This window comes from Microcaecilia unicolor, chromosome 6, assembly GCF_901765095.1.
Source record: "Microcaecilia unicolor chromosome 6, aMicUni1.1, whole genome shotgun sequence".
NCBI classification, from domain to species: domain Eukaryota; kingdom Metazoa; phylum Chordata; class Amphibia; order Gymnophiona; family Siphonopidae; genus Microcaecilia; species Microcaecilia unicolor.
In genome coordinates, this window is record NC_044036.1 from 43848609 (window position 1) to 43872796 (window position 24188).

General features: G+C 44.1%; 1 protein-coding gene across 8 annotated transcripts in view; it reads left to right on the forward strand.

Moving 5' to 3' along the window:
* The window catches only part of SGIP1 (SH3GL interacting endocytic adaptor 1), a 247057-nt gene that overhangs the window by 81474 nt on the left and 141395 nt on the right, over window positions 1-24188 (forward strand). For all 8 annotated transcript variants that reach the window (XM_030207461.1, XM_030207464.1, XM_030207465.1 and 5 more), the window contains exon 5: window positions 14450-14474. In XM_030207461.1, coding sequence (XP_030063321.1) covers window positions 14450-14474 — 25 coding nt within the window. The remainder of the gene's footprint in view (window positions 1-14449; window positions 14475-24188) is intronic.

The window sequence follows — 24188 nt, forward strand, 5'->3', positions numbered from 1 at the left end:
AATTCCAGAGTCTAATTACATGTTGGGTGAAGAAAAATTTTCTCCGATTCGTTTTAAATTTACCACACTGTAGCTTCAACTCATGCCCTCTAGTCCTAGTATTTTTGGATAGCGTGAACAGTCGCTTCACATCCACCCGATCCATTCCACTCATTATTTTATACACTTCTATCATATCTCCCCTCAGCCGTCTCTTCTCCAAGCTGAAAAGCCCTAGTCTTCTCAGCCTCTCTTCATAGGAAAGTCGTCCCATAAAGTAGTAACATTTACACACCAGTTATGTGCATAAATTTCCAGAATACTAGCATAGAGACAAGTATGTTTATTGTCAGTTTGCTGTATAGTCTTCTAATTGGAAAGCCAGTGGTTTATAACAACATAGAGGTGGCCAGTTCAAATCCCACTGCTTCTCCTTGTGATCTTGGGCAAGTCACTTAACCGCCTGTTGCCTTAGGTACAAAATTAGCTTGTGAGCCCTCCAGGGTCAGAGAAATACCCAGTGTACCTGAATGTAACTCACCTTGAGCTGCTACTGAAAAAGGTGTGAGCAAAATCTAAATAAATACAATTTACACCATCGTAACATAGAAGAAAACTGGGAAAATAATATATGCTGGATATGCACATCTGCTGTTCTGTAAATATATACATGTCTTACATAGCTCTATGGCTGACGTGAGCGCTTGTGCCTTTCTATCCAGTTACACAAGGCACCTACATGTTACAGAATATATAGAAAGGTGCCTATTCGGTAGAGAAAAATCGGTGCCTAGTGTAATTGAGTATATAGGCAAGTATGAGCTTAGGCATATAGGTACACAGTTATAAAATTATCTCCTATGTACATCTGCACTAATATCAAACGATATTAATGAGCAGTAAAGAATGTTCACTGTGTAGTAGCTGCAGAGGATGTATTGGACCATGTCCCCAACAATTACCACACAACGTCTGCACTTTCTGTGCATTAATAATTGCTGTTAAGTACTCTTTAGGAAACAGCCCCCTTGTGTTCATTGTTTTAGTCAGAAAAACTACCTTGAAGCTAAAGTAGGTTCAGGAATCTGTGCGTACTTTTGCCTCAGGCAGTGGCAGCCTGTCTACATAGTAACATAGTAGATGACGACAGAAAAAGACCTGCACGGTCCATCTAGTCTGCCCAACAAGATAAACTCATATGTGCTACTTCTTGTGTATACCTTGATTTGAATCTGCCATTTTCAGGACACAGACCGTAGAAGTCTTGCCCAGAACTAGCCCCATTTTCAAGACACAGACTGTAGAAGTCTTGCCCAGAACTAGCCCCTCCACCCAAACACCAGCCCCGCCTTCCAATCTCGGCTAAGCTCCTGAGGATCCCTTCCTTCTGCACAGGATTACTACTACTACTACTATTTAGCATTTCTATAGCGCTACAAGGCATACGCAGCGCTGCACAAACATAGAAGAAAGACAGTCCCTGCTCAAAGAGGATTCCTTTATGTTTATCCCACGCATGCTTGAATTCCGTTACCGTTTTCATCTCCACCACCTCCCGCGTCTACATTTTGCAAAGTACGTGGTTACTTTTTTACCTGTGGTATTTGTACCCGTTTGGAAACTATTGGGCCCTTTTACTAAAGTTTAGCACAAACTAACAGCATGAGCTAAATGCTGCGCATCCTATCTTATACCTATGGGCCACGTGGCACTTAGGAGGAGATTATATATATATGGCGCCTAAAAAAGCGTATTCTATAATTGGTGGCTAGATTTAGGCACCGATTATAGATTGTGGTAGTGGCGTGTCAAAATGTGCCTCCTCCCCACTTTGGACTCCAGACCCCCTTAACTTCAAGGTCTGGCTACGCCCCTGTTGTGTAGTAACCGTGCCAGCACTATCCATTTAGTTTGACTGCAATGGATAACTTATTTGTTTTGAGACTATCATCACTAAACAAATAATTTGTAGCGCTGCCATTGCCGCTTTCCTAATCCAGCCCATAATTATATGAATAGTTTTTTGCTGTTCAGTGATTTAAACAGCCCAAGATTATCTGCATAATTTCTAAAAATGTACCCACCAGCAAACACAAGTCCCTTTCAATATTAGTCCAAATGTAAATAGCCATTCACATAGCTTTTGAAATCGCTTTATAATAATATGTTTTGACAAGCTAAAGCTTTTCATAATCCCCCTTCTGCTGGAGCTAATATAACTCAACACTTCTGCTCAGTGTAGTTCTGGTGAAGCATCATAACAGCCGTGGAATAGCCATCCTGGCAAAGCGCTGAAAAAGCAAGGCACAGCCTCCGATTTATTTCAGTGCCTCAGTGTTTTTCAGGGATACTAATGACTCGGTGCCAAGCAAGAGCTCATCAGTGCCAACAAATGTGATCGCTGATGACTATAGTGCCTCCCAAAAGATCCCTTCCTACTTCACCCGCACTCCTATAAAAGACATCCTTTATTTAAAGAAAAGCTGTCAAGTTCGTTTTTGCTGAGTTTTTAAAACCTTGTACCTATGTCTTTATTATTGCTAGCCATCAGTTACTAGTGGCAGTTTTAAGTAGTTTTCCCTATTACTAGTATAAAATATTGTGTTTCAATGTGGTAAGTTACACCTTTGTTGACAGATTATTGTATTGTGCATATTGCCATTTACTAAGGAGTTCAATATACTGTTTAATGTAAAGCAGACAAGTCAATGGGACCTGAGGGGGTACGTTCCAGAATCTGATGAAACTAAGGGAGGTGCCGATTATAGCTCTCACAGATGTGTTCAAGTTATCATTGAAACTGGTAAGATTCCAAGAGGCTGGAGAAGACCCAAGAGGTGTATTTTCAAAACACTCAGCCTTACAAAGTTCCATAGTAACCTATTGCTTTGAAAATAAGCCTCCAGGTGTAAGAGCACATCACAAGGGTTAAAGCGAGGAAACAGAAAACTACATAGCTGTTAGCATATCACCAGAGGTGGGGAAGGTAATTGAAGCACAGGATTGATTAGTACAGTTCCTTGAAATCATTGAGTTACTGAATCATAGGCATCATGCTTTCACAAGGGGAAAATTTGACAGATTTGATTGATTTCTTTTTATGACCAGGATAGTAGATTACAAAGTTACAACTACTCTGAGGCAGGCTTGAATTTTTGTGTGTATATATTAATAGGATTATATTTAGTAAAATATATGCATTAGTGTTGATCCCACTACTGTTAACCTATTCCCTGCCCCTAGGAGTGCCTACAAGTAGTAACATAGTAAACGTCAGCAGATAAAGACCTGCACTGTCCATCCAGTCTTCCCAACAAGGTGTCCAGAGTTGTTTCTGGCACTGTGCGCAGGTTCCACGTCTTCATATTTAAATATTGGCATCATAGGGCAGGCCTTGCCAACGCCATATATAGAGTTATTTCATATAAAAGTAAGGGCTATGCTTCCTGAATACCTACTTTTATGTATGTATAGACTGGGGCAGTTTTATAAATGCTCTTAACTGAGCAAGTAAAATCCTGTTCTGTACAGTCAAGTCACCCACTATATTAGCCCTTGAAAACTGATTAGTAGTAGTAGGCATCAGCATTCAGTGGGCCCGTTCTGGTAAAGGCGAAGTGGCCAATAAGATGCCATAAGGATAAGTAGTCCAGTCCTCGTCAATGTCTTTTGAGTGATACTGTAGAAGAGTTAGAAGGGGAAATGTGTCGGTGATGTGTAAGGTTTTGCCCCTCCCCCAGTTTCCTCTATTATTACATATAGTGGCGTTCCTAGGGGGGCTGACACCCGGGGCGGATCGCCGATGCGCCCCGCCACCCGGGTGCAGCGCCCCCCCCCCAGAACAACGTGACGCCCCCCCCGGCGAAAGAACCCCCCCGGGTGCACGCCGCTGGGGGGGGGGGTGCCGCGCGCCTGCCGGCTCTTTGTTTTCATGCTCCCTCTGCCCCAGAACAGGAAGTAACCTGTTCCTGGGCAAAGGGAGCATGAAAACGAAGAGCCGGCAGGCGCGCGGCACCCCCCCAGCGGCGTGCACCCGGGGCGGACCGCCCCCACCGCCCCCCCCTTAGTATGCCACTTCATATATGTCATAGTGAATGGTTTCAGATCTTTAATCAAAATGTAATATTAGACAAAGAGAACCTGAGTAATATATAACATATAGTTTATTAAGAAACAAAGTTGTTCAACACTAATATCACCCATATGAAAAAGTAACTGCCCCCTAAACTTAACTGGCTGTGCCACCTTTAGCAGCAATACTTGCAACTAAACACTTCCTATAATTTGATATCAGTCTTTCCACATCATTGTTGAGGAATCTTAGCCCACTCCTCTTTGTAGAACTGCTTTAATTCAGGTTTTCGTGCATATAGGGCCATGCCTAGGGTCTCTGGCGCCCCCTGCAGACTATCAGTTCGCGCTCCCCCCTGCAGACTATCAGTTCGCGGCAGCGGCCCTCCCCCCCCCCCCCCCCCCCCTGTGAAAATGATCACTCACCACTTGCCACACTGACAGGAATTGTCAGCAATATTCTTAGAAGCAAATTGCTATACATTGCAAAATAAGATAGCAGATGTAAATTCTCAAAGTGGACATATTCCAAACACTAAAATGAAAATAAAATGATTTTTTTTCTACCTTTGTTGTCTGGTGACTTTGTTTTTCTGATCATGCTGGCCCAGTATCTGATTCTGCTGCTATCTGTCCTCTTAACTCCGTTTCCAGGGCTTCCTTTCCATTTATTTCTTTCCTCCTTTCTTCTTCATTTCTGGTCCTCAGCTTCTGCCTATTTTCTTCATCCATGTGCAGTTTTTCTCCTCTCTTCCTTTTCCCTCATTTCATCTCCTTCATCTCTCTTCCCTCCCCTCTATGTCCAGCAATTTCTCCTCTCTCCCTGAGCCCTGCCCTGCAATCTATATCCATCCATACCCATCTGTCCCCTGCCCCCTCCATTCATCCTTTTCCAGCAATTCCCCTCTCTCCCTGAGCCCTGCCCTCCCAATCCATGCCCATCCATGCTCCTCTGTCCCCTGCCCCCTCCATTCATCCTTTTCCAGCAATTCCCCTCTCTCCCTGAGCCCTGCCCTCCCAATCCATGCCCATCCATGCTCCTCTGTCCCCTGCCCCCTCCATTCATCCCTTTCCAGCAATTCCCCTCTCTCCCTGAGCCCTGCCCTCCCAATCCATGCCCATCCATGCTCCTCTGTCCCCTGCCCCCTCCATTCATCCTTTTCCAGCAATTCTCCTCTCTCCCTGCCCCTCCCATCCATGCTCCTCTTTCACCCTCCATTAATCCCTATCCAGCAATTCCCCTCTCTCCCTTCCATGACCCCCCTCTCATCCATGCTCCTCTCTCTCCTCTCGCTCCCCTGTCCCATCATGTCCCAGTTGGCCTGGCCTGGCCCGCCCTCTTCTCCCCTCCCCCTTCGCATCCATGCTCTCGTCTCTCCCCTGCCCTCCCGCTCCCATTGTTCAACTGCCCGCCCTCTTCTCTCCCCCCAACATCCCTTTTCTTTTTTTTTCTTTTTAAATTTACCTCCGTGGCGGTTCCGGCAGCGCAGCGTCAGTGAAGGAGGCGGCGCTCCCGACGTCTCTAGCCTTCCCTTCGCTGTGTTCCGCCTTCTTCTGACATCAGAAGAAGGCGGAACACAGCGAAGGGAAGGCTAGAGATGTCGGGAGCGCCGCCTCCTTCACTGACGCTGCGCTGCCGGAACTGCCAGGGAGGTAAATTTAAAAAGGAAAAAAAAAGAAAAGGGATGTTGGGGGGGGGGGGAGAAGAGGGCGGGCAGTTGAACAATGGGAGCGGGAGGGCGAGCGAGGTGAGCATGGTGCGGCGGCGCCCCCCAGAGGGAGGCGCCCCCCTGCCATGCTTACCTCGCTTACCGTGTTGGCACGGCCCTGCGTGCATAGTCATAATCACAAGCATTTGTATTCACTATATCCCAAATTAAATTGGTTCAAAGCGACTTAGAGCAAAATAAGACACATTGGTACAGTAATAATATTACTATCTAACAAATCATAGTATCCCAAATATTTCTGAAAAGAGAAGCTTTTGATTATTTATGAAATACTGAATATGAAGATTGCTGTTTTTAGAATTAAAGGTAAATTGTTCCAAATTTGTGCGGCCTGATATAAAAAAAAGAACATCCAAACATATTTTATTAGCATTAGCTTACACTGTTCTGAACCAGCGGGTTTTATCCCTTCCCACTAGCAGATGGAGGTAGAGAAAATTGAATTCCACCAGTGACATCACTGGTTATAATCTATGGTGCTCTCTGGAACAATCCAGTATTTTTCTCTACCTTCCAGCAGGTGGTAGGTTGTGCTGTGGTGCTCTGTCCCTGGCCTAGCTCTCTGCTCTGCTGGCCCAGCTGCACAGCATAGTTGAGCCTGTTGGCCGCTCCCAGGTCACAGTTTCAGGACTGTACCTGATTGAGCTCAGAGCTTGGCTCTGCAGCCATCAGTTGCACTCCTTAGTGCCACTGGGCAAGGCTTTGGTCCCGGGGGAACTCGCCTGAGGGGGGTGTGGTCCTCAACCCCCATACCCCTCTTACCCATTTACTCTGTTTGGATGTGTCCCCTACAGGCTCCCTCTACAGCTCCCAGGTGCCTAAATTCTCCCCAGATTGACATGGGCAGTCTTTTTTCCCCCTGTTTTAGGGAATAAGGCATTTTTCTGTTCACTCATTTTAAGAAAAAAAAAAAAAAGAGCAGCCCTGAATAGGGAAATTCTCCACCTCGTTGTTGAGGAATTTCCCTGTTAATTAAGGAGATTTCCCTTAATTTTCAACCCCAGATAGCCCTGAATGGCTCAGGAGACGGATCCCGGGGCCAAGGCAGGTTCGGTCAGTGTGCCAGGTCCGTGCCTGCCTGACACATGCCTGGGGATGTCCTCCGGGAAGTGCTGCTCTGTCTGCAGGTACCGATAGCTCAGTATGGCTGCCGGTTCTGTGTGCACATAGTATAATGGGCTGTTTCCAATTTTGTAAACTGGATTGGGGGGGGGGGATTCTCCAAAGTTGATGTGTCGTTCCCCCCCCCCCCCTGATTTTGACGGGAAAATGACCATTTTGTCTCCCTTGGGAATTTCATCTCCTGCTGCTTTTCAGCAGCAAGAATTTGTCCCTTTCACATCAGGGCTCAGTGGACAGCCTACCTCCCTTACCACCCTCGGGTCTGTTTCAGGGGGTTCCGATGTGGCCTCTGGAGCTTTTAGGCTCTAGAGCTTAGCACAGTTGGTCTGATAACAATTGCAGTCAGAAGGGGACCCCCCCCCCCCCTTTGCTGGGACGTGATTTGGCCCCGGTATGAGTTCTTAGTGGTGTAGGACCAAGGGGAAGGTTAAAGAGGTGCCCATTCCCTCAGAGGAGATGGGGGGGGGGGGGTCTCTGAGGCTTTTTCGTACTCAGTCCATGGAGAACTCATGAGTCAGAGGCTCCCGCAAGAAGCTGAGGAAGAGCACTCCCATGTAATCCATCTCTTTTGGCGAGAGGAGCTATCTTTTTTACAAGGTCCTTTCTGTGCTTCAGACTCTGGCTATGGACCCCGTTGAGGGGGATCCACTACTGGAGGTGCTCGCTGGTCCCCTTCAGCATTTTCCTCTTCACAAGGCTCTTATTTGTATGATGATGACAGAGTGGGAAAATCCTGATGGTCTCCTTAGAGGTGCCAGAGCTCTGGATCACCTTTACACCATCGCTCTGGAGGGGGTTGAAAGGTATTTGGTTATTGCAGTCACTAAGGTGACTGCTGTGCCGGTCTAGATGGGCTGTGCTGTGAAGGAGCTCCATGACAAAGAAGGTGGAACAACAGCTCCGCCAGGCCTTTTCTGTGGGGATGTCAGGAATTCAGGCCACCATTTGTAGTGGTTATGTGGCAAAGGCCATTCTGCAGTAGTTACAGTAGCTCCCCGAGTCACCGGAGGTGACTTGCCGGGAGTCGGGAGCAGCCTTTTTGGTGAGCAATCTATATGATCTGGTCCGTTTAGCTTCCCGTGCTGTGGCTTTTTCGGTGGTTGGATGCCGTTGGTTGTGGCTTCGCCACTGAAAGGTGGATGTGGCTTCCAAAAAGCAGTTGAGTCAGTTGCCTTTTAGGGGGTGGTTGCACTTTAGAGGGGACCTGGAGAAGCTGTTTAAGGATATAGGGGAGGCACTGCCTCTTTGGCCTCCTGAGCTGTGGCAAAAAGGCTCTGTGTTCCTCTGTTTCAAAGCAGCATTCTAGAGGGTCAGAGCGGTTTCAGCCCTCCGCTGCACTATCTCAGGGGAGTGGCCAGAGCAGGTTCTACAAGCAGGGTTCCTTTCGAGGTCCCAAAAGATCTGGTCCCACTGGCACCTCCAGTGGAACTGAGGCCCCCTTCTGTCCAATGAAGGTGCACCAACCTCCTTGTTGGTGCCAGTGGGAGGCAGGCTGTCTCTCTTCTGGGACAGGTGGGTCCGTATCACCTCAGATTAGCAAGTCCTGGAGATAGTTGGCAGGGGGTATTTTCTGGAATTAACTTGTCCGATGTCTTATGCCTTCATGGCCTTGCGCTTTGCCTCAGCTCTGAAGAAATAGGCTGTTGCTTCCACCCTGCATCACCTGTGCACTCTTAGGGCGGTGGAGCCTGTGCCTCCGGCAGAGTGCAGCCTGAGATGATACTTCATATATTTCATGGTCTTGAAGAAAAGTGGCTTCATCTGTCCTATCTTGGACTTCAAAGGGGTCAATGGTTTCATCAGGGTTCAACACTTTCAGATGGAGATGATGTGCTCAGTGATAGCCTTGGTGCAGCCAGGGGGGTTCCTGACTTCATTGGACACATATCTCCATGTCCCTATTGTGGATCATCACAGAAGACATCTGCGCTTCTGTGTGCTGGGCAAGCATTTTCAGTTTTGGGCCTTGCCCTTTGACCTGACAAGGGCGCAGTGCACATTTTCCAAGGTGATGGTGGTAGTGGCAGCACATCTTCAGCGCCAGGGCATTCGGGTTTACCTGTATATGGATGACTTGCTGATTCAGGTAGACTCGCAGCGGAGGCCAGTCAGGCCACCGATCAAGTCATTTCCCTCCTGGAGTCCATGGGTTGAGTAGTGAATTGTCCCAATAGTCATCTGTTTACATCTCAGGTTCTGGAGTACCTGGGATTTCACTTCGAGATGTGCTGGGAGATGGTGTTTCTCCCAGAGGAGCGGGCAGAGAAGCTGCAGGTACAGACACGTTGGTTGTGCGAGCTTCCACTCCCATGATATGAGACTACTTTCAGCTTCTGGGCTCCATGGCAGCGTCTCTGGAGGTGGTGCATTGGGTGAGAGCTCATATGTGCCATCTGAAGTGGGCCCTGTTGTGGACTCCGGCCTCTCAGGACTTCAGTCTTCCACTTCCACCCAAGGTCAGTTTCAGTCTGATCTGGTGGGACAGTCCGGTAAACCTATTGTGGGGGGGGTCCCTCTGGATCTTCCTTAGTGGGTGCTGGTCACCATGGATGCTAGTCTCAGCTGGGGAGCTCACTGTCTGGGGCATCTGGTCCAGCCAGGACGCATCCTGCTCCATCAACCACCTGGAGACCAGAGTAGTCTGGTTTGCTCTGCTAGAGTTTCAGCTGCTCCTGGAAGGGAAAGCAGTCAGAGTGATGTCGGACAATGCAACGGCAGTGGCATACATCAACAGGCATGATGGAACATAGCGCATCTGCAGGCTCTTTCAAGGGTTCATATTGCAGGCAAGGATGATATGCAAGCGGACTTTCTCGATCTCTTCTGGATTTGGGAGAGTGGAAGCTGGGGCAGCAGGCCTTTCAGCTCATAGTGGACTGCTGAAGGCCTCCTCACTTTGACTTTATGGCTTCTTGAGCCAATGCGGAGGAGCACTGCTTCATTAGATGGAGGGACTTGGCTTCTAAGGGGATAGATGCTCTGATTCTGCCTTGACTGGTAACAGAGCTACCCTATGTGTTCCCTTCATGGCCTCTGGTGGGCCGCTAGTTGCACAGGATTGCATGTCTTCCTCATTTGGTCTTGTTGGTGGTGCCAGGTTGGCCCTGAAGACCTTGGTACATGAATCTCAGTGCCTGCTGGTAAGTGACCCTCTTCTTCTGCCCAGGGGTCAATGACTTCTTTGTCAGGGACCAGTAGACATAAAGGATCCAAAATTCTGTTTGATATACTACTTGCAGCGGAGGTTAAAGACAGTACTTTTTCATTGAAAATCCACATCCACCTGTACAATATTTCATTGGTGGAATTATATTTGTACCTTGCTGCAATATGAAAGAAGAATGGCAGAGAAAAGTCACACTATAAAAAAAGTTTCTGATATTTGGTCTCTAGTGTTGGATTTTTCCACAACCACAGATAAAGACAAAGTGATTGAACATTTCTGTGATTTGATTTGGATTTTATTTCCTTTACCTTCGTAAATGTGGACACAACATATTTAATTTAATTTGTATCTGCTATAACTTACGATTATAATAGTGGTAATTTCTTCTGCTCCATCATCATCATCACTCTGCTATGCTGTATACTATTTTGGTCTAATCTCTTTAGTTTATTTTATATTCTTATGTTCTCTTTTATTGAAACGTACGTATGTTTATCCATGCCTCATTTCCCTTATATTTTATAACTTTATATATCCTTACAAAGTTACATAGGATACTATGAGGCTCATTTTCAAAGCATTTAGACTTACACTGTTACATAGTAACCTGTCAAGTGCTTTGAAAATATGCCTCCACATAACTTTGTAAGTCTATGTGCTTTGAAAATGAGCACCTAAATCTCTATAAATATATGATTATTTATCAGTTCAGTGTTGCACTTAAATGTTTCAGACAGCCGCGATGTTCATTTATTCAAACCCAAAGAACAGCACGTTTAAACTCCTCCTCCTTTTTTTTTCTAGGTGGCAATAGAGGCAGTCAATGCAAATTTATGCATATTCATTGTGGATATCTTGAAAAGCAAATTGTCCTGGTATATCCCGAGGTTTAGAACCCCTGTTTTGGTAGGAGTTCTTATTTTGGCCAGCATTTCTAGACCAGAATCATTTCTATTCACCAGGAAAACAAATATTACTCCGGAGGCCTGGAAGGTTCCAGTTTAAAATTTTTGAGGAGTGGGGGCTTTTTATTAGGGTCTATCCTCTACCTAGGGCAGAGCAGTAGAAGCTGTTTGCTATTCCCAGGGTAGATGCTTTGGTTTCGGCATGACCATTCCTGTGCAAGATGAGGGGGGGGGGGGTATTCTTCAGGGACTTTTTAAGCAGATTTTTAAGAAAGCAGAGCTTGCCCTCTGCTCAGCCATTTGTGGAGGATATATTTCTTAGGTTCTGCTGTGTTGGTTTTAAAAGACTGGATTCATAAGGCGACAAGAAGTGGGAACAGGATCAGCCTCTTTAAAACAGACCAAGGACTCTCGATATGTAGTTAAAACCTTTTATTTGATGATGATTCAATACTGTACCATATTTCGACACATACATGCCTGCTTCAGGAGTCTTGGTAAAAATATTCGACAATCGCAAATATTTTCGGCAATGTATCTTTAAAATACAAACATAACTGGTACCGTACATAAGTACTGCCACACTGGGACAGACCAAAGGTCCATCAAGCCCAGTATCCTGTTTCCAACAGTGGCCAATCCAGGTCACAAATACCTGGCAAAAATCCCAGAAAAGCTCAATATATTTTATGATGCTTATCTCAGAAATAAGCAGTGTATTTTCCTTTAGGAAGCCGTCCAGACCCTTTTTAAACCCCGCTAAGCTAATCGCCGTTACCACATTCTCTGGCAACGAATTCCAGAGTTTAATTACATGTTGAGTGAAGAAAAAGTTTCTCCGATTTGTATTAAATTTACTACTTTGTAGCTTCATCGCTTGCCCCCTAGTCCTAGTATTTTTGGAAAGTGTAAACAAACGATTCACGTCTACCTATTCCACTCCGCTCATTATTTTATAGACCTCTATCATATCTCCCCTCAGCCGTCTCCTCTCCAAGCTGAAGAGCCCTAGATGCTTCAGCCTTTCCTCATAGAGAAGTTATCCTATCTCCTTTATCATTTTTGTCACCCTTCTCTGTACCTTTTCTAATTCCACTATATCTTTTTTGAGATGTTGAGTTATCATCAAATAGAATAGTCTGGTTGTGTTTTTCACATGGGACTTTGGCGTTCTTTCCACTTCTGTGGTTCTTTTGGATTCATTAGGCCCCATGTTGGAATTAGGAGCAGCATTTCCCACAGGTGCTGAGTATGATTAAAACTGGTTATTGACTGCAGTCATGGTTTCAGTGGTCATGGGACAAAGACATTGTTGGCTAACATGTTGGTCAGTGAAAGTGGTGTTGACAACTTTCAGTAGATAGCTCTTTAAAGGGCAGTTTTTGTTTGTGAACAGTCAGGGTAAGATCCATCAAGGACTTGAAGGCCCAAGCAGTGCCTCATGGAGGATAGGACACAAGGTAGGGATTCTAGAAAACAATCTTGAGATGCTTGGGCTACCAGGCAATTTTAATATAGCCCTGAGCAAAGGGGCAAATGCACTGGCAGGGGACATCCCTTTCAAGGCTCAACATGAGGATCCTGGATAGAATTCCTTCCACCAGTGGACTTAAGTCCACCCAATGAAATTGTGAGGGCTCAAATGACAGTTTCGATTGGGGCCAGCTTCAGCAGAGAGCAACAGAGCAAATTCCTGCTCCTCCATTATATTACAGGTGCATCAGATGTTCTGTCAGTATTTGCTCGCTCTCTCTCTCCAGCAGGTAAGGAGACTGGTGCAACAGATAAAGAAAACGAAATAAAAGTTTGCCTCTGCCTGGGCCCACATCAAATGGTTCTTATCTGCCATCCAACATGGCTCTGCCCTGAACCGCTGGCCCCACTCCCCAGTGTTCTTGGTTTCCTTCTGCAATACTCCAGAAAAAACAGCAGTGGTACAGGTGACCCTCCATTGTTTCTGATTTGCATGCCACAATACTAGTGTCCTGGCCTGGTAGAAGAAGGTAGAGATATTTCCCGTAGTTTGTAGTACCCAAAAATGAGAGCTCCTTTCGGTTAATCTTGGACCTTAGGCAAGTCAATATTTCCCTCAGGATTCTGAAGTTTACACGGAGAACTCAGAGTCATTTATAAAGGCTGTACAGCCAAGGGAGATTTTTACTGCCATGACCTGTCAGGTTTACTTACACATTTTGATCAGACCAGACTTTCAGAAATAACTCCAGTTTGTGGTCCTAGAACACCACTTTCGGTTCTAGATGCTGCCCTTTGGGTTAGCCATAGCATCACAGACATTCACTAAGGTATTTGTGGTGGTGGTGGCAGCCTGCTTGAGGAAAGAGAGGGTGTTGATACAGTACACCCCTATCTCAATGACTGGCTACTTTGGACCAAGATGGAAAGAGAATGGTAGCTAGCAATGGTCAAGGGCCTGGTTATGGAATCAGCTTGCTGAAAATAAAGTACTGACAGTCTACCTACTAGGATAGGGCTAGAATGCTGAAGAGAGGGTCTGGCAGCATTCAGGGACTGAAAGTTATCAAGTAAGTCGTATTGTACCTGATAGCTATGTGCAAAATCTGATTTTAGAAAGCAACTATTTACACATGTAGAACTGCAATATGTCTAGATTGCAAGAAGGCATGGTTTGTGTGGGGCTTGGGCAGAACCAAAATCTACATGTGCATTCCCCATTTCAGAAAGGGAATGCTTGTGTATGTCCTGCTATTTCAACTTTGGGATTTGCAGCTGCTCCTTCATATGCATATGTTCTTAGTTTGGGCCAGCCTGTTACAGGGGGAGCTCTGGGCAATTCTTCTCCTTTATCTCCCATTGCTTATTTCTCGCTTCAAAATGAAAATAAGAATTGTAACCTCAGTAGTTAATTAGCAGCATGTATACTTGTAGGTTTGCAAAATAGCAGGCGTATATTTATAACTTGAATGTGTAAACTGGGAAACGGCACCTTGCAAACACTGTTCAATTGTTCAGTGTGTCTTTGTAAAATGGCTGCTTCAATCACACATGCATATGCACTCCTGCATGTATTTTAGAAAAGGCTACCTGTCAGCAGACCCTTTTTTAAAATACTGCTAAAATTGTAGATGTTATGACCTGGACATATTAATTCTGATTTTGATATTCTGTCTAAAATGGAGCCTTGTGCTATAATGAAATAACGTAAGAGATAGAAGTCTATGATACCTCCTAGGCAAAGTATGACTCAGAGTCACAGACACTGCAGTTACAGCTTCCCTGTGTTCTCAAAAGTGACAGAGCATTCTATTTTCTATCCAACAACTGCAATAGCTTATCCTCAAGGATTTCTTGGGCTAAGACTGGTTGTGTTCATTTTTTATTCTATTAGGTCTGCGATCAGGATTTTTATTCTATAGGCACTAGCAACCAGCCATGTATTCTTGGGCTTCTGTGAGTTATTTTTAAATAATTAAATACTATCTGTCTCTTTCTTGCAGTGGGTCACCAGATAGGGACGGCATTGTAAGTATCAAAAGAAATCTTAAGAAAACATTCCAACAACAAAAAAAAATCATGCTTAAAAGCTAATTCTTTCATAACTGTTCACCTTAATTAATATTTGTTTCATTTTTCTTTTTGTACTAAATATGTTATTAACACATTACTTATACAGTGGGGGAAATAAGTATTTGATCCCTTGCTGATTTTGTAAGTTTGCCCACTGACAAAGACATGAGCAGCCCATAATTGAAGGGTAGGTTATTGGTAACAGTGAGAGATAGCACATCACAAATTAAATCCGGAAAATCACATTGTGGAAAGTATATGAATTTATTTGCATTCTGCAGAGGGAAATAAGTATTTGATCCCCCACCAACCAGTAAGAGATCTGGCCCCTACAGACCAGGTAGATGCTCCAAATCAACTCGTTACCTGCATGACAGACAGCTGTCGGCAATGGTCACCTGTATGAAAGACACCTGTCCACAGACTCAGTGAATCAGTCAGACTCTAACCTCTACAAAATGGCCAAGAGCAAGGAGCTGTCTAAGGATGTCAGGGACAAGATCATACACCTGCACAAGGCTGGAATGGGCTACAAAACCATCAGTAAGACGCTGGGCGAGAAGGAGACAACTGTTGGTGCCATAGTAAGAAAATGGAAGAAGTACAAAATGACTGTCAATCGACAAAGATCTGGGGCTCCACGCAAAATCTCACCTCGTGGGGTATCCTTGATCATGAGGAAGGTTAGAAATCAGCCTACAACTACAAGGGGGGAACTTGTCAATGATCTCAAGGCAGCTGGGACCACTGTCACCACGAAAACCATTGGTAACACATTACGACATAACGGATTGCAATCCTGCAGTGCCCGCAAGGTCCCCCTGCTCCGGAAGGCACATGTGACGGCCCGTCTGAAGTTTGCCAGTGAACACCTGGATGATGCCGAGAGTGATTGGGAGAAGGTGCTGTGGTCAGATGAGACAAAAATTGAGCTCTTTGGCATGAACTCAACTCGCCGTGTTTGGAGGAAGAGAAATGCTGCCTATGACCCAAAGAACACCGTCCCCACTGTCAAGCATGGAGGTGGAAATGTTATGTTTTGGGGGTGTTTCTCTGCTAAGGGCACAGGACTACTTCACCGCATCAATGGGAGAATGGATGGGGCCATGTACCGTACAATTCTGAGTGACAACCTCCTTCCCTCCGCCAGGGCCTTAAAAATGGGTCGTGGCTGGGTCTTCCAGCACGACAATGACCCAAAACATACAGCCAAGGCAACAAAGGAGTGGCTCAGGAAGAAGCACATTAGGGTAATGGAGTGGCCTAGCCAGTCACCAGACCTTAATCCCATTGAAAACTTATGGAGGGAGCTGAAGCTGCGAGTTGCCAAGCGACAGCCCAGAACTCTTAATGATTTAGAGATGATCTGCAAAGAGGAGTGGACCAAAATTCCTCCTGACATGTGTGCAAACCTCATCATCAACTACAGAAGACGTCTGACCGCTGTGCTTGCCAACAAGGGTTTTGCCACCAAGTATTAGGTCTTGTTTGCCAGAGGGATCAAATACTTATTTCCCTCTGCAGAATGCAAATAAATTCATATACTTTCCACAAAGTGATTTTCCGGATTTAATTTGTGATGTGCTATCTCTCACTGTTACCAATAACCTACCCTTCAATTATGGGCTGCTCATGTCTTTGTCAGTGGGCAAACTTACAAAATCAGCAAGGGATCAAATACTTATTTCCCCCACTGTAACTAGGTAATTTTCCCATTAAAATTGTTACATGAGTCCTGGATTTATTGGATTCACAAAGAATACCAACTTTTGTGAGTGGCTAGATTTTAGTGCTTTGTTCAAAATGTCTTCAAAATGAAGGTATATGTTTACTGGTGGCCGGTGAACATATGTTTTGAAAAATTATATGGCTATTATTCTGCCAACAATGTGACTGGATTGCTTGATGCTGACTGTATATTATGAGCTGGGTTTAGGCGCTTTCAAATGATCTGTATCTATATGGAGATAATGTTCAGCCATTTTCTGGATGTTATACTCGAGCCTTCTCAGGAGTAGCCCCCATACTCTGGAACTTAATCCCAGAGGGCCTACATCTAACTCAAGACTACCTCTACTTCTCACAAGCCTTTTATACATGTGGTGACAGACTAACTATACACTTGCTCCGTACCTGGACTAGCTTGCTGCACACCCTGTAATTTAGGCCAGTTCCTCTTACCTTGTTTAATTGTACAAAGATTGTGCCTTGAGTTTAGCCATCCATCTATTTAGCCCAGTTGACTCTGTACTACCCATCTTGTCCCCATCTATATATCTGCACTTGGCCCCTCAGCTACATAGAAAAGCATTAGCATCATGTCTATGCTATTTGAATGTTGTGCTGTGTTGCTTATTAGGTATTTCATTGGTATTATGCTGACATATTATTATATCTGTTATTTGAATATACTTCCATGCTTTCTTTTATGATATTGTTTGTATTGTACTGACATATTTCCAAGTTATATTTATGTTTGTATTTGGTCATTCTACTATTGTTTTATTGTTAATAAAATTGTAAGTTTTGTGTTAAACTGGACCTGCTGTTCACCACCTTGGGTGAATCTGTTCATAAAAGTGGTTAATAAATCCCAATCAATACATTAAATTCTGTATGCATTCAGCGCCACTGCTTATACATATAGTGGTGCTGAATTTCGCATTAACTTCAACACTGGCACCAGCATTTAAATTATTATAGTCATTGTGCCAGTTGAATATTTACCTCAATACAATATAAATGGTTGCTATGAAGTATCAAAAGAAGACTATTTGGATGGTCTTACAAACAAGTAGGCTAACCTACAATTTTGCCGATTTGCAGCCTTTTGGATCTAGTGCATCAAAAAAAATCAATATACCTGTGAACAAGCAAACCAAGCTAAAAGCCAATGAATTTTGCAGATTTTTGCACATAATTGAACAGGCTATCCCCATTGGCCACATGGACAACCGGGCCAACAACTCAGGTGTGAAAAATGGGTTTAGCCCACTTTTCTGAAAGACCATTCCAAAAAAAACAGAAGGAAAAATAAAACATTAATAAGAGCACATTATCATATTCCAGTAGTGAGCTTCAGCTCCCTGCTTGGGGGGGGGGGGGGGGTGGAGAGTATACTCTTTGCTCTGGACATGGCCAAAGACGTAAGCTTTATGTACAGCAGACATGGAGGTAACAAACATTTTTTTAAACCACTTTCTTCCTCTCTTAAGAGCATGCAGTTGAGAATCCTATCCCGTTTCGTGGTAGACCTATTGTTAGGTTTTAATTTGCTGTTCTCAAGTTTACCTCGTTTATTGTATTCATGTTTATATTTGGTCATTTTTACTATTGTTATGCTGTTAATAAAACTGTAAGTTTTATGTTAAACTATGCCTGCTGTACATCACCTTGAGTGAATCTCTTCATAAAGGCGGTTAATAATTCCTAATCAATGAATAAACAAATCTATCAGAAAAAAAGGATAAAGATCTGATTCTCTTTAATGCAGTAGAGTACCTCCTATATGCCAAATCCCCAGAATCAGTCAGTTTGTCCAAATGATCTGATTTTTCTGAGGAACATTTCTTACATGTGGGAAAGCACATCCTGATAGCAAGGTTTGAATTGGACCCTTATTCTGATGTCAGTGTGCATACATTCTCTTTACAAATTGTCCATGAATATAAACCCCCTTGTTTACAAAGCCGCACAGCAATGCCGACACAGCCCATTCAGAGTGTTTTGTCGGCATTAGCACATGGCAGCCGCTAGCATGGCTTGGTAAACAGAGGGGGATAGTATCTGAAGACATTGCACTTAGTTCTATTGCAATTGAAAATTAATCGGGAAATAAAAGTAGATTTAAAAATACAATCTGCACATGTTATTTCTCTCCCTAGACCTAAACAGACATCTAGAAATACCTGCCTGTAGTCTAGCTAAAAGTATGCCCATTGTGGAAGACTGCACATACTTTTAGCTAGACTGAATAAAGGCTATTTTCAGATAGACAATTTATATTTGAGCAAATGTTACAACAAATGCCAAATTCTGAATAAAGTGTTTTCGTCCCTTGAGGATGAATAGCACCATACCAAAGCAGTCTGCTGACTTTTTAATATCTACATTGTGCACATAACCTGGATGTCAGTCCCCTTCCTCCATGCCAGACCAGTTCAGACCAATGGAACTATACAGCCCCTCCAGCAGAGAGTGACAGAGCAAATATTTATATCCATAAGAAAAAAAGAATAATATAGGAGAAGATCCAAAACACAAAAAAGAAGCAAAAATGTCAGTAAAAAATGAGAATCAAAATACAAAAGCAGCACAAAAACTGGCAAGATTCCAAAAGATATTTGTTCAAAATGTAAATAAAAAAGGTTAAGACAGGGATAGGAAATCTACCTGGGTGGATGAACAACAAAATCCCACTTAGGGAATACTCAAAGAGGAATACAAAAGGTTAAAACAGGGGCACCAAAGGTGTACTTAACAGCCATTAGCTGTTAATGATTTTAATACATTTCCTTTCAATATACTGGCTGTAAAGTACACCATTGGTGCCTCTGTTTTGTTTTGTTTTATTTACTTCACATTTTGAATAAATATCTTTTGCAGTCCTGCCAGGTTTTGTGCTGCTCTTGTGTTCTGGTTTTGAAACAAAGATCCAGATATTCATAACGATAGAACTAATCAACAACTAGCTCACCAGCACAAGGGGATTTTTAGGACCCAAAGACCCTTCTCAGGATACTCTTTACAGACTTTCAAGTTTATAGCTCTCCTTATTGGGATAGGTTTCCAGCTGGTGAATCCTCTCCCATTGCATATGCAGGAAGGCTGTCTCCACAGAAAGGTTCCTCTAAATCTTTTGACTTTCCGCCAAGAATTCTGTGACAGCAAATCACGTTAAGACTACTACACTCTCTTGCATGCCTGCGGACTCTGATCTTGAGTCCTGGATTGTTTCCATGGAGAATGGGCACAGAAATCTTTGGGTTTGTTCAGTTTTATTTATGCCACTAAACCTCTGACACCTCCCAGTGGGGAGTAAAAACATAGTTAATGCCTTCTTTGTGATATCATTATGCAGTAGTACTTGTAATGAATGCCAACAAGTATGATTATGTGATCACCCTCTTTTGACTTCACAGTACTGGTTTCTGGTCTCTTTCCAGATTCAGTTTAAGCTCTTGACAATAACTTCAGACAGTAATTAATGATGAATTCCAAAATCTATTGAGTACAAATTTTTTCAAATGAATTCATACTGGAAACAGACTGCCTGTAACTAACTCAGGGAAGGTGAGCCCTTAGGCTGCCAGCAGATACCGGCTGGCAGCAGGCAAACCACCCAGGTTAGGTACAGGAGTAAGCAAGGCAGGTTCAGGCTGAGGGCAGTCAGGCAAGGCTGGAACTGAAGACAGGCAAGCCAGGCTGGAGCTAGAGACAGGCAGGTAGGGCTGGAGCTGGAAATGAGGTAGGCAGGGCTGGAACTGGAGACAAGGCAGGGCTTGGCACCAGGACCACAGCTGTCAGTGCTGAGGCAGGGACTTCCTTAAACAGAGCCCCAGAGCGGAGATTTGTGCAGAGCATCCCGTGGTTCCTCCTCTCGGTTAGATGACAAAGGCATGCTCCTGATGCACGTGTGCACGCCTAGGAGGCCCCACCCTGGCCTGCATCGCCCTTGAGGCACCCTGGAGCTCTGCTGACAGAAGCCCACAGAAGGGCAGGGGCACCAAGGGATGCTACGGACCTCTGCCGCAAGGTCAGAGCATCGACCAGTGAATTGCCCAGTGCTGGAAGCATGGCCAGGGCCATGACAGTACCCACCCCCCCACAAAAGGTCTCCAGTCTAGGGTAGGATCTGTGAAGACACAAGCGAAGGAACCTTCTCAGAGTCATCGGGGCCAGACAATGGCAAACAGTTGTCCAAGTACTGTGCTCAGAATCATAGGCCTTCCTAGAATCAGGGGTGTCCTAGACCATGTCCCCAAGGTCTGGTTCTTTGGGCCTGATATAGGAAATAGGCTGTTCCTTCGGTACATCCCTAGACATGGAGTCTTCCATGGTCTGGGTCTTAGATACTAGGCGTGCCCAAGTTTTATCCTGAAGAAGCCTCACTCCCAAGAGGAGATCCACAGCCTCCTTGTTCTCCTGATGAGGAGGATAGGTTGCAGCTTGCTGCTTGGGTATACCTCGGCTCAAACCCTACTGGGATAAGCAGTATGAAATGTTTTATACTTTTTTGGGATCTTGCCAGGTATTTGTGACCTGGATTGGCCACTGTTGGAGACAGGATGCTGGGCTTGATGGACCTTTGGTCTTTCCCAGTATGGCAACACTTATGTACTTATGTCCAGGGCAGATCATGTGGAATACCAGTGATGGCTAAGGTGACAGCAGATGTCTTGAAATCCAAACAATGTTGGTGACAAGAATCACTCCAGGCAGGAATTTCGCCTCTCTCCCAGTATAAGGTCAGATTGTGTTCCTGTAGCCAGGGTAATCCCAAGACAATGGGCTTCATGGATATCTGGAGGATATATGGAGCAATGCCTTCCCTATGATCTCCAGTGCACAGGTGTACTGGAACTGTCCGGATTTTCAGATGTCCTTGAATGTTCCCATAGACTGAGGAGACAAGAATGGTCTTAGACAAATCCTGGGTAGGAATTTTGAAATGCCAGGCAAAGGCTTCATCTACGAAGTTTCCACCTGCTCCAAAATCCAGGAAGGTAGCGATACTTTTCTCTTCTTGATCTAGATCAAGCACTACTGGAATTTAGAAATTGAGTACTAGAAGCCCTGGGAGGTTTGGGGGGGGGGGGAGGGGGAATCCAGTGCCATATCCCCAACCAGGACTTGGCTTGAGGATCCTAACTTGTTGGGACACTTAAGTGTATAGTGTCCTTTTTCCCCACAGTAGAGGCATAAATTTAAGGTCTGACACATCTGTTTTTCTTGATCTGAGATAGGAGGGTGGTCCACTTGCATGGATTTTTCAAGATCAGAAGGTGGACCCTGCCTCTGACTTGGGAGTACATGGAATGTACCAGTAGTTAGGTATTTTCATTTTCAAACTCGTCTTCTCCTGGGAGCGCAATTCCTGAGCTCACTTCTGGAACCGAATATCTATCATATTACAGAGACCGATAAGGTCATCCAGTGCAGTAGGGAGGTCTTGCCCGACCTGCTTATCCTTGATTTGAGGTGTCAACCCCTGCCAGAAGGCTGTGACAAGACTGTCATTATTTCAATTTAGTTCAGCAGCTAGGTTGTGGAACTGGTATAGCATAATTGTCCAAGGTCCGCATCCCCTGCTTCAATCTAAGAAGCCCAGATACAGCCAACATGACTTTCCCAGGCTCTTGAAAAACCCTCAAAGTGTCCCAAGAAGCTATGGAGGTCATCAAGCACTAGGTCATTCTATTCCCAGAGTGGAGATGCCCATGCAAGGCTTGGCCAGATAGCAAGGAAATAATACAGGCCACCTGGGCCCTATCGGAAGAGAAGTCTCTAGCTTGGAGCTCAAAGATGATCCGACACTGACGGATGAACCCTCTACAGTTCTTGAGGTTCCCATCATACCTCGGGGGAGCCATGAGATGAATACCTGGAGCTGTGGATGTGAGCACAGGATTAGGGCCTGGAGGAGGAGTGGCCAAAGCCTGATGTGCTGCAGACATCTGGTGGTCCAGGGGATCGATCAGAGCTTGAACAACCCGCACAAGTTTCTGCAACTGATGCATGCGTTAAGCCAGGTCCTGGACAGAACCAGACAGCTGAGAGCAGCCCACTGAAGGGTGGGTTCACCAAGGGACACTGTGAACCTCTGCTGTGAGGTCCCACAAGGTCAGTGTGTCGCCCAAGGCTGGAGGCACAGCCAGGGCCATGACTCTGCTTTTATAGTGAGCTATTGGATATGTAAGTTTGCAGTAAAAAGCATTTGTTCATAAGATATATAATATTCAGTAAAAATGTTTATGTTAGATAACTTAGGTAGTGAGCCCACTAGGGACAGAAAAGTACCTGCAAATAGTACATGTAAACTGCTTTGGTTGTACCCACAAAAAGGCAGTATATCAAAATCCATGACCTTAAAATAAAATCTTGAATTTATCCAGAGAACAGCTGATCGTACTCAACAGGTTTTGGAACTCACTTCTTCAATTCCATCTTGCCTTCATAACTATTCAGTTCTCCATTGTCCTGTATGTTTGAGAATTTTTTGTCATCCCTTTTCCATATATCATCTGTATTGAGACTAGTACACTAATCAGCCTTTTTATTCTTTCCAATCCAATGAGATGTGGAAAGAATTATACAATAGTGGTCAAGAATGTCTGTCGGTCTGACTGAGGGCAAATAAATCTCCAAAAATTTAACAGAATGAGATGAAACGTGGCATGAGGAAAACCCAGTGAAAAGTCACAAGTTGGAAAATGGGCCAAATAGAAACTCAACAGATACACACACATGTGCACATTTATGTTTATCAGATTCCTATACTTTTGGAATGCTTTGCCTACAGGTCTTCAAGTGGGGAACTATAAGACAAAATTCAAGAGTGGTCCAAGTCCCTTCTTTTCACCCAGGCATCTCTAGAAACATGGTGGTATTCACTGTGCAGGTGGTCTTCAGCATGATTATGTGCGCTAATAAGATGACTTTTTTTGTTGTTACATTTGTACCCCGTGCTGTCCCACTCATGGCAGGCTCAATGCGGCTTACATGGGGCAATGGAGGTAAGTGACTTGCCCAGAATCACAAGGAGCTGCCTGTGCCTGAAGTGGGAATTGAACTCAGTTCCTCAGGACCAAAGTCCACCACCCTAACCACTAGGCCACTCCTCCATTCCTTATTTGAACTAATTAATTTTCATTAAAGTTTATTTTTAACTTGTATTACTTTTGCTGATTAGGTATTCTCATTATATAGTAATTTAGATGGGTAAATCAATTGAGCATTTTATGTTTTAATTTTGTTTTGTTTCTTATGATTTGTCTTGTTTAATTTTGTTTGACTTATTTCTTGTAAGCCAATCCTGTTTATCTTGTTTGTATTTTTAGTTATGTGAATTTGATGACGGATGCTTTGTAAACTATTTTTTTTATTATTTGAAAGGCAGTATATCAAGTATATAACAAAACTAACCTCTATAAAGGACAACAACCTTTAGGAGCCCCTTACGTATATTTTAAGAAACTTTGAGCTCTTGCAGCAATATTGATTAGATTGTAAAAGTGTTCTGAAATTGGTGTTCTTCGTGGTTAATTGTTTTATTGTTTTATTTTCATGTGTGAAACTAAAGAATAAGAGACTTGACATTAGAAGAAATGGGCACTTTTTATCTGTCCTCAGTCTTTTACTCCTTCCCCCCCCCCCCCCCCCCCCCCCATTTTGCTACTGTAGTGCTGATTTCAAATGGAGAGGAGGTGAAAATTCAAAAAGCAGGAACAGCCAGAAGTCACTATCTAGAACCTAGGTCTCATTACATCACTGAATCCAAAATCCCCAAAAAATAAATATGTAAAAGCCCAATATAAATATGTTATGGTACTGACGGGCTAGATTTATTAAAAAAATGCTGTCATGTTACCACAGACTAATACTCTTGAGCACATTGTTTACCACAGGTTCTATTTTATGCAATTAGACCTATTTACCATTAATGCATGT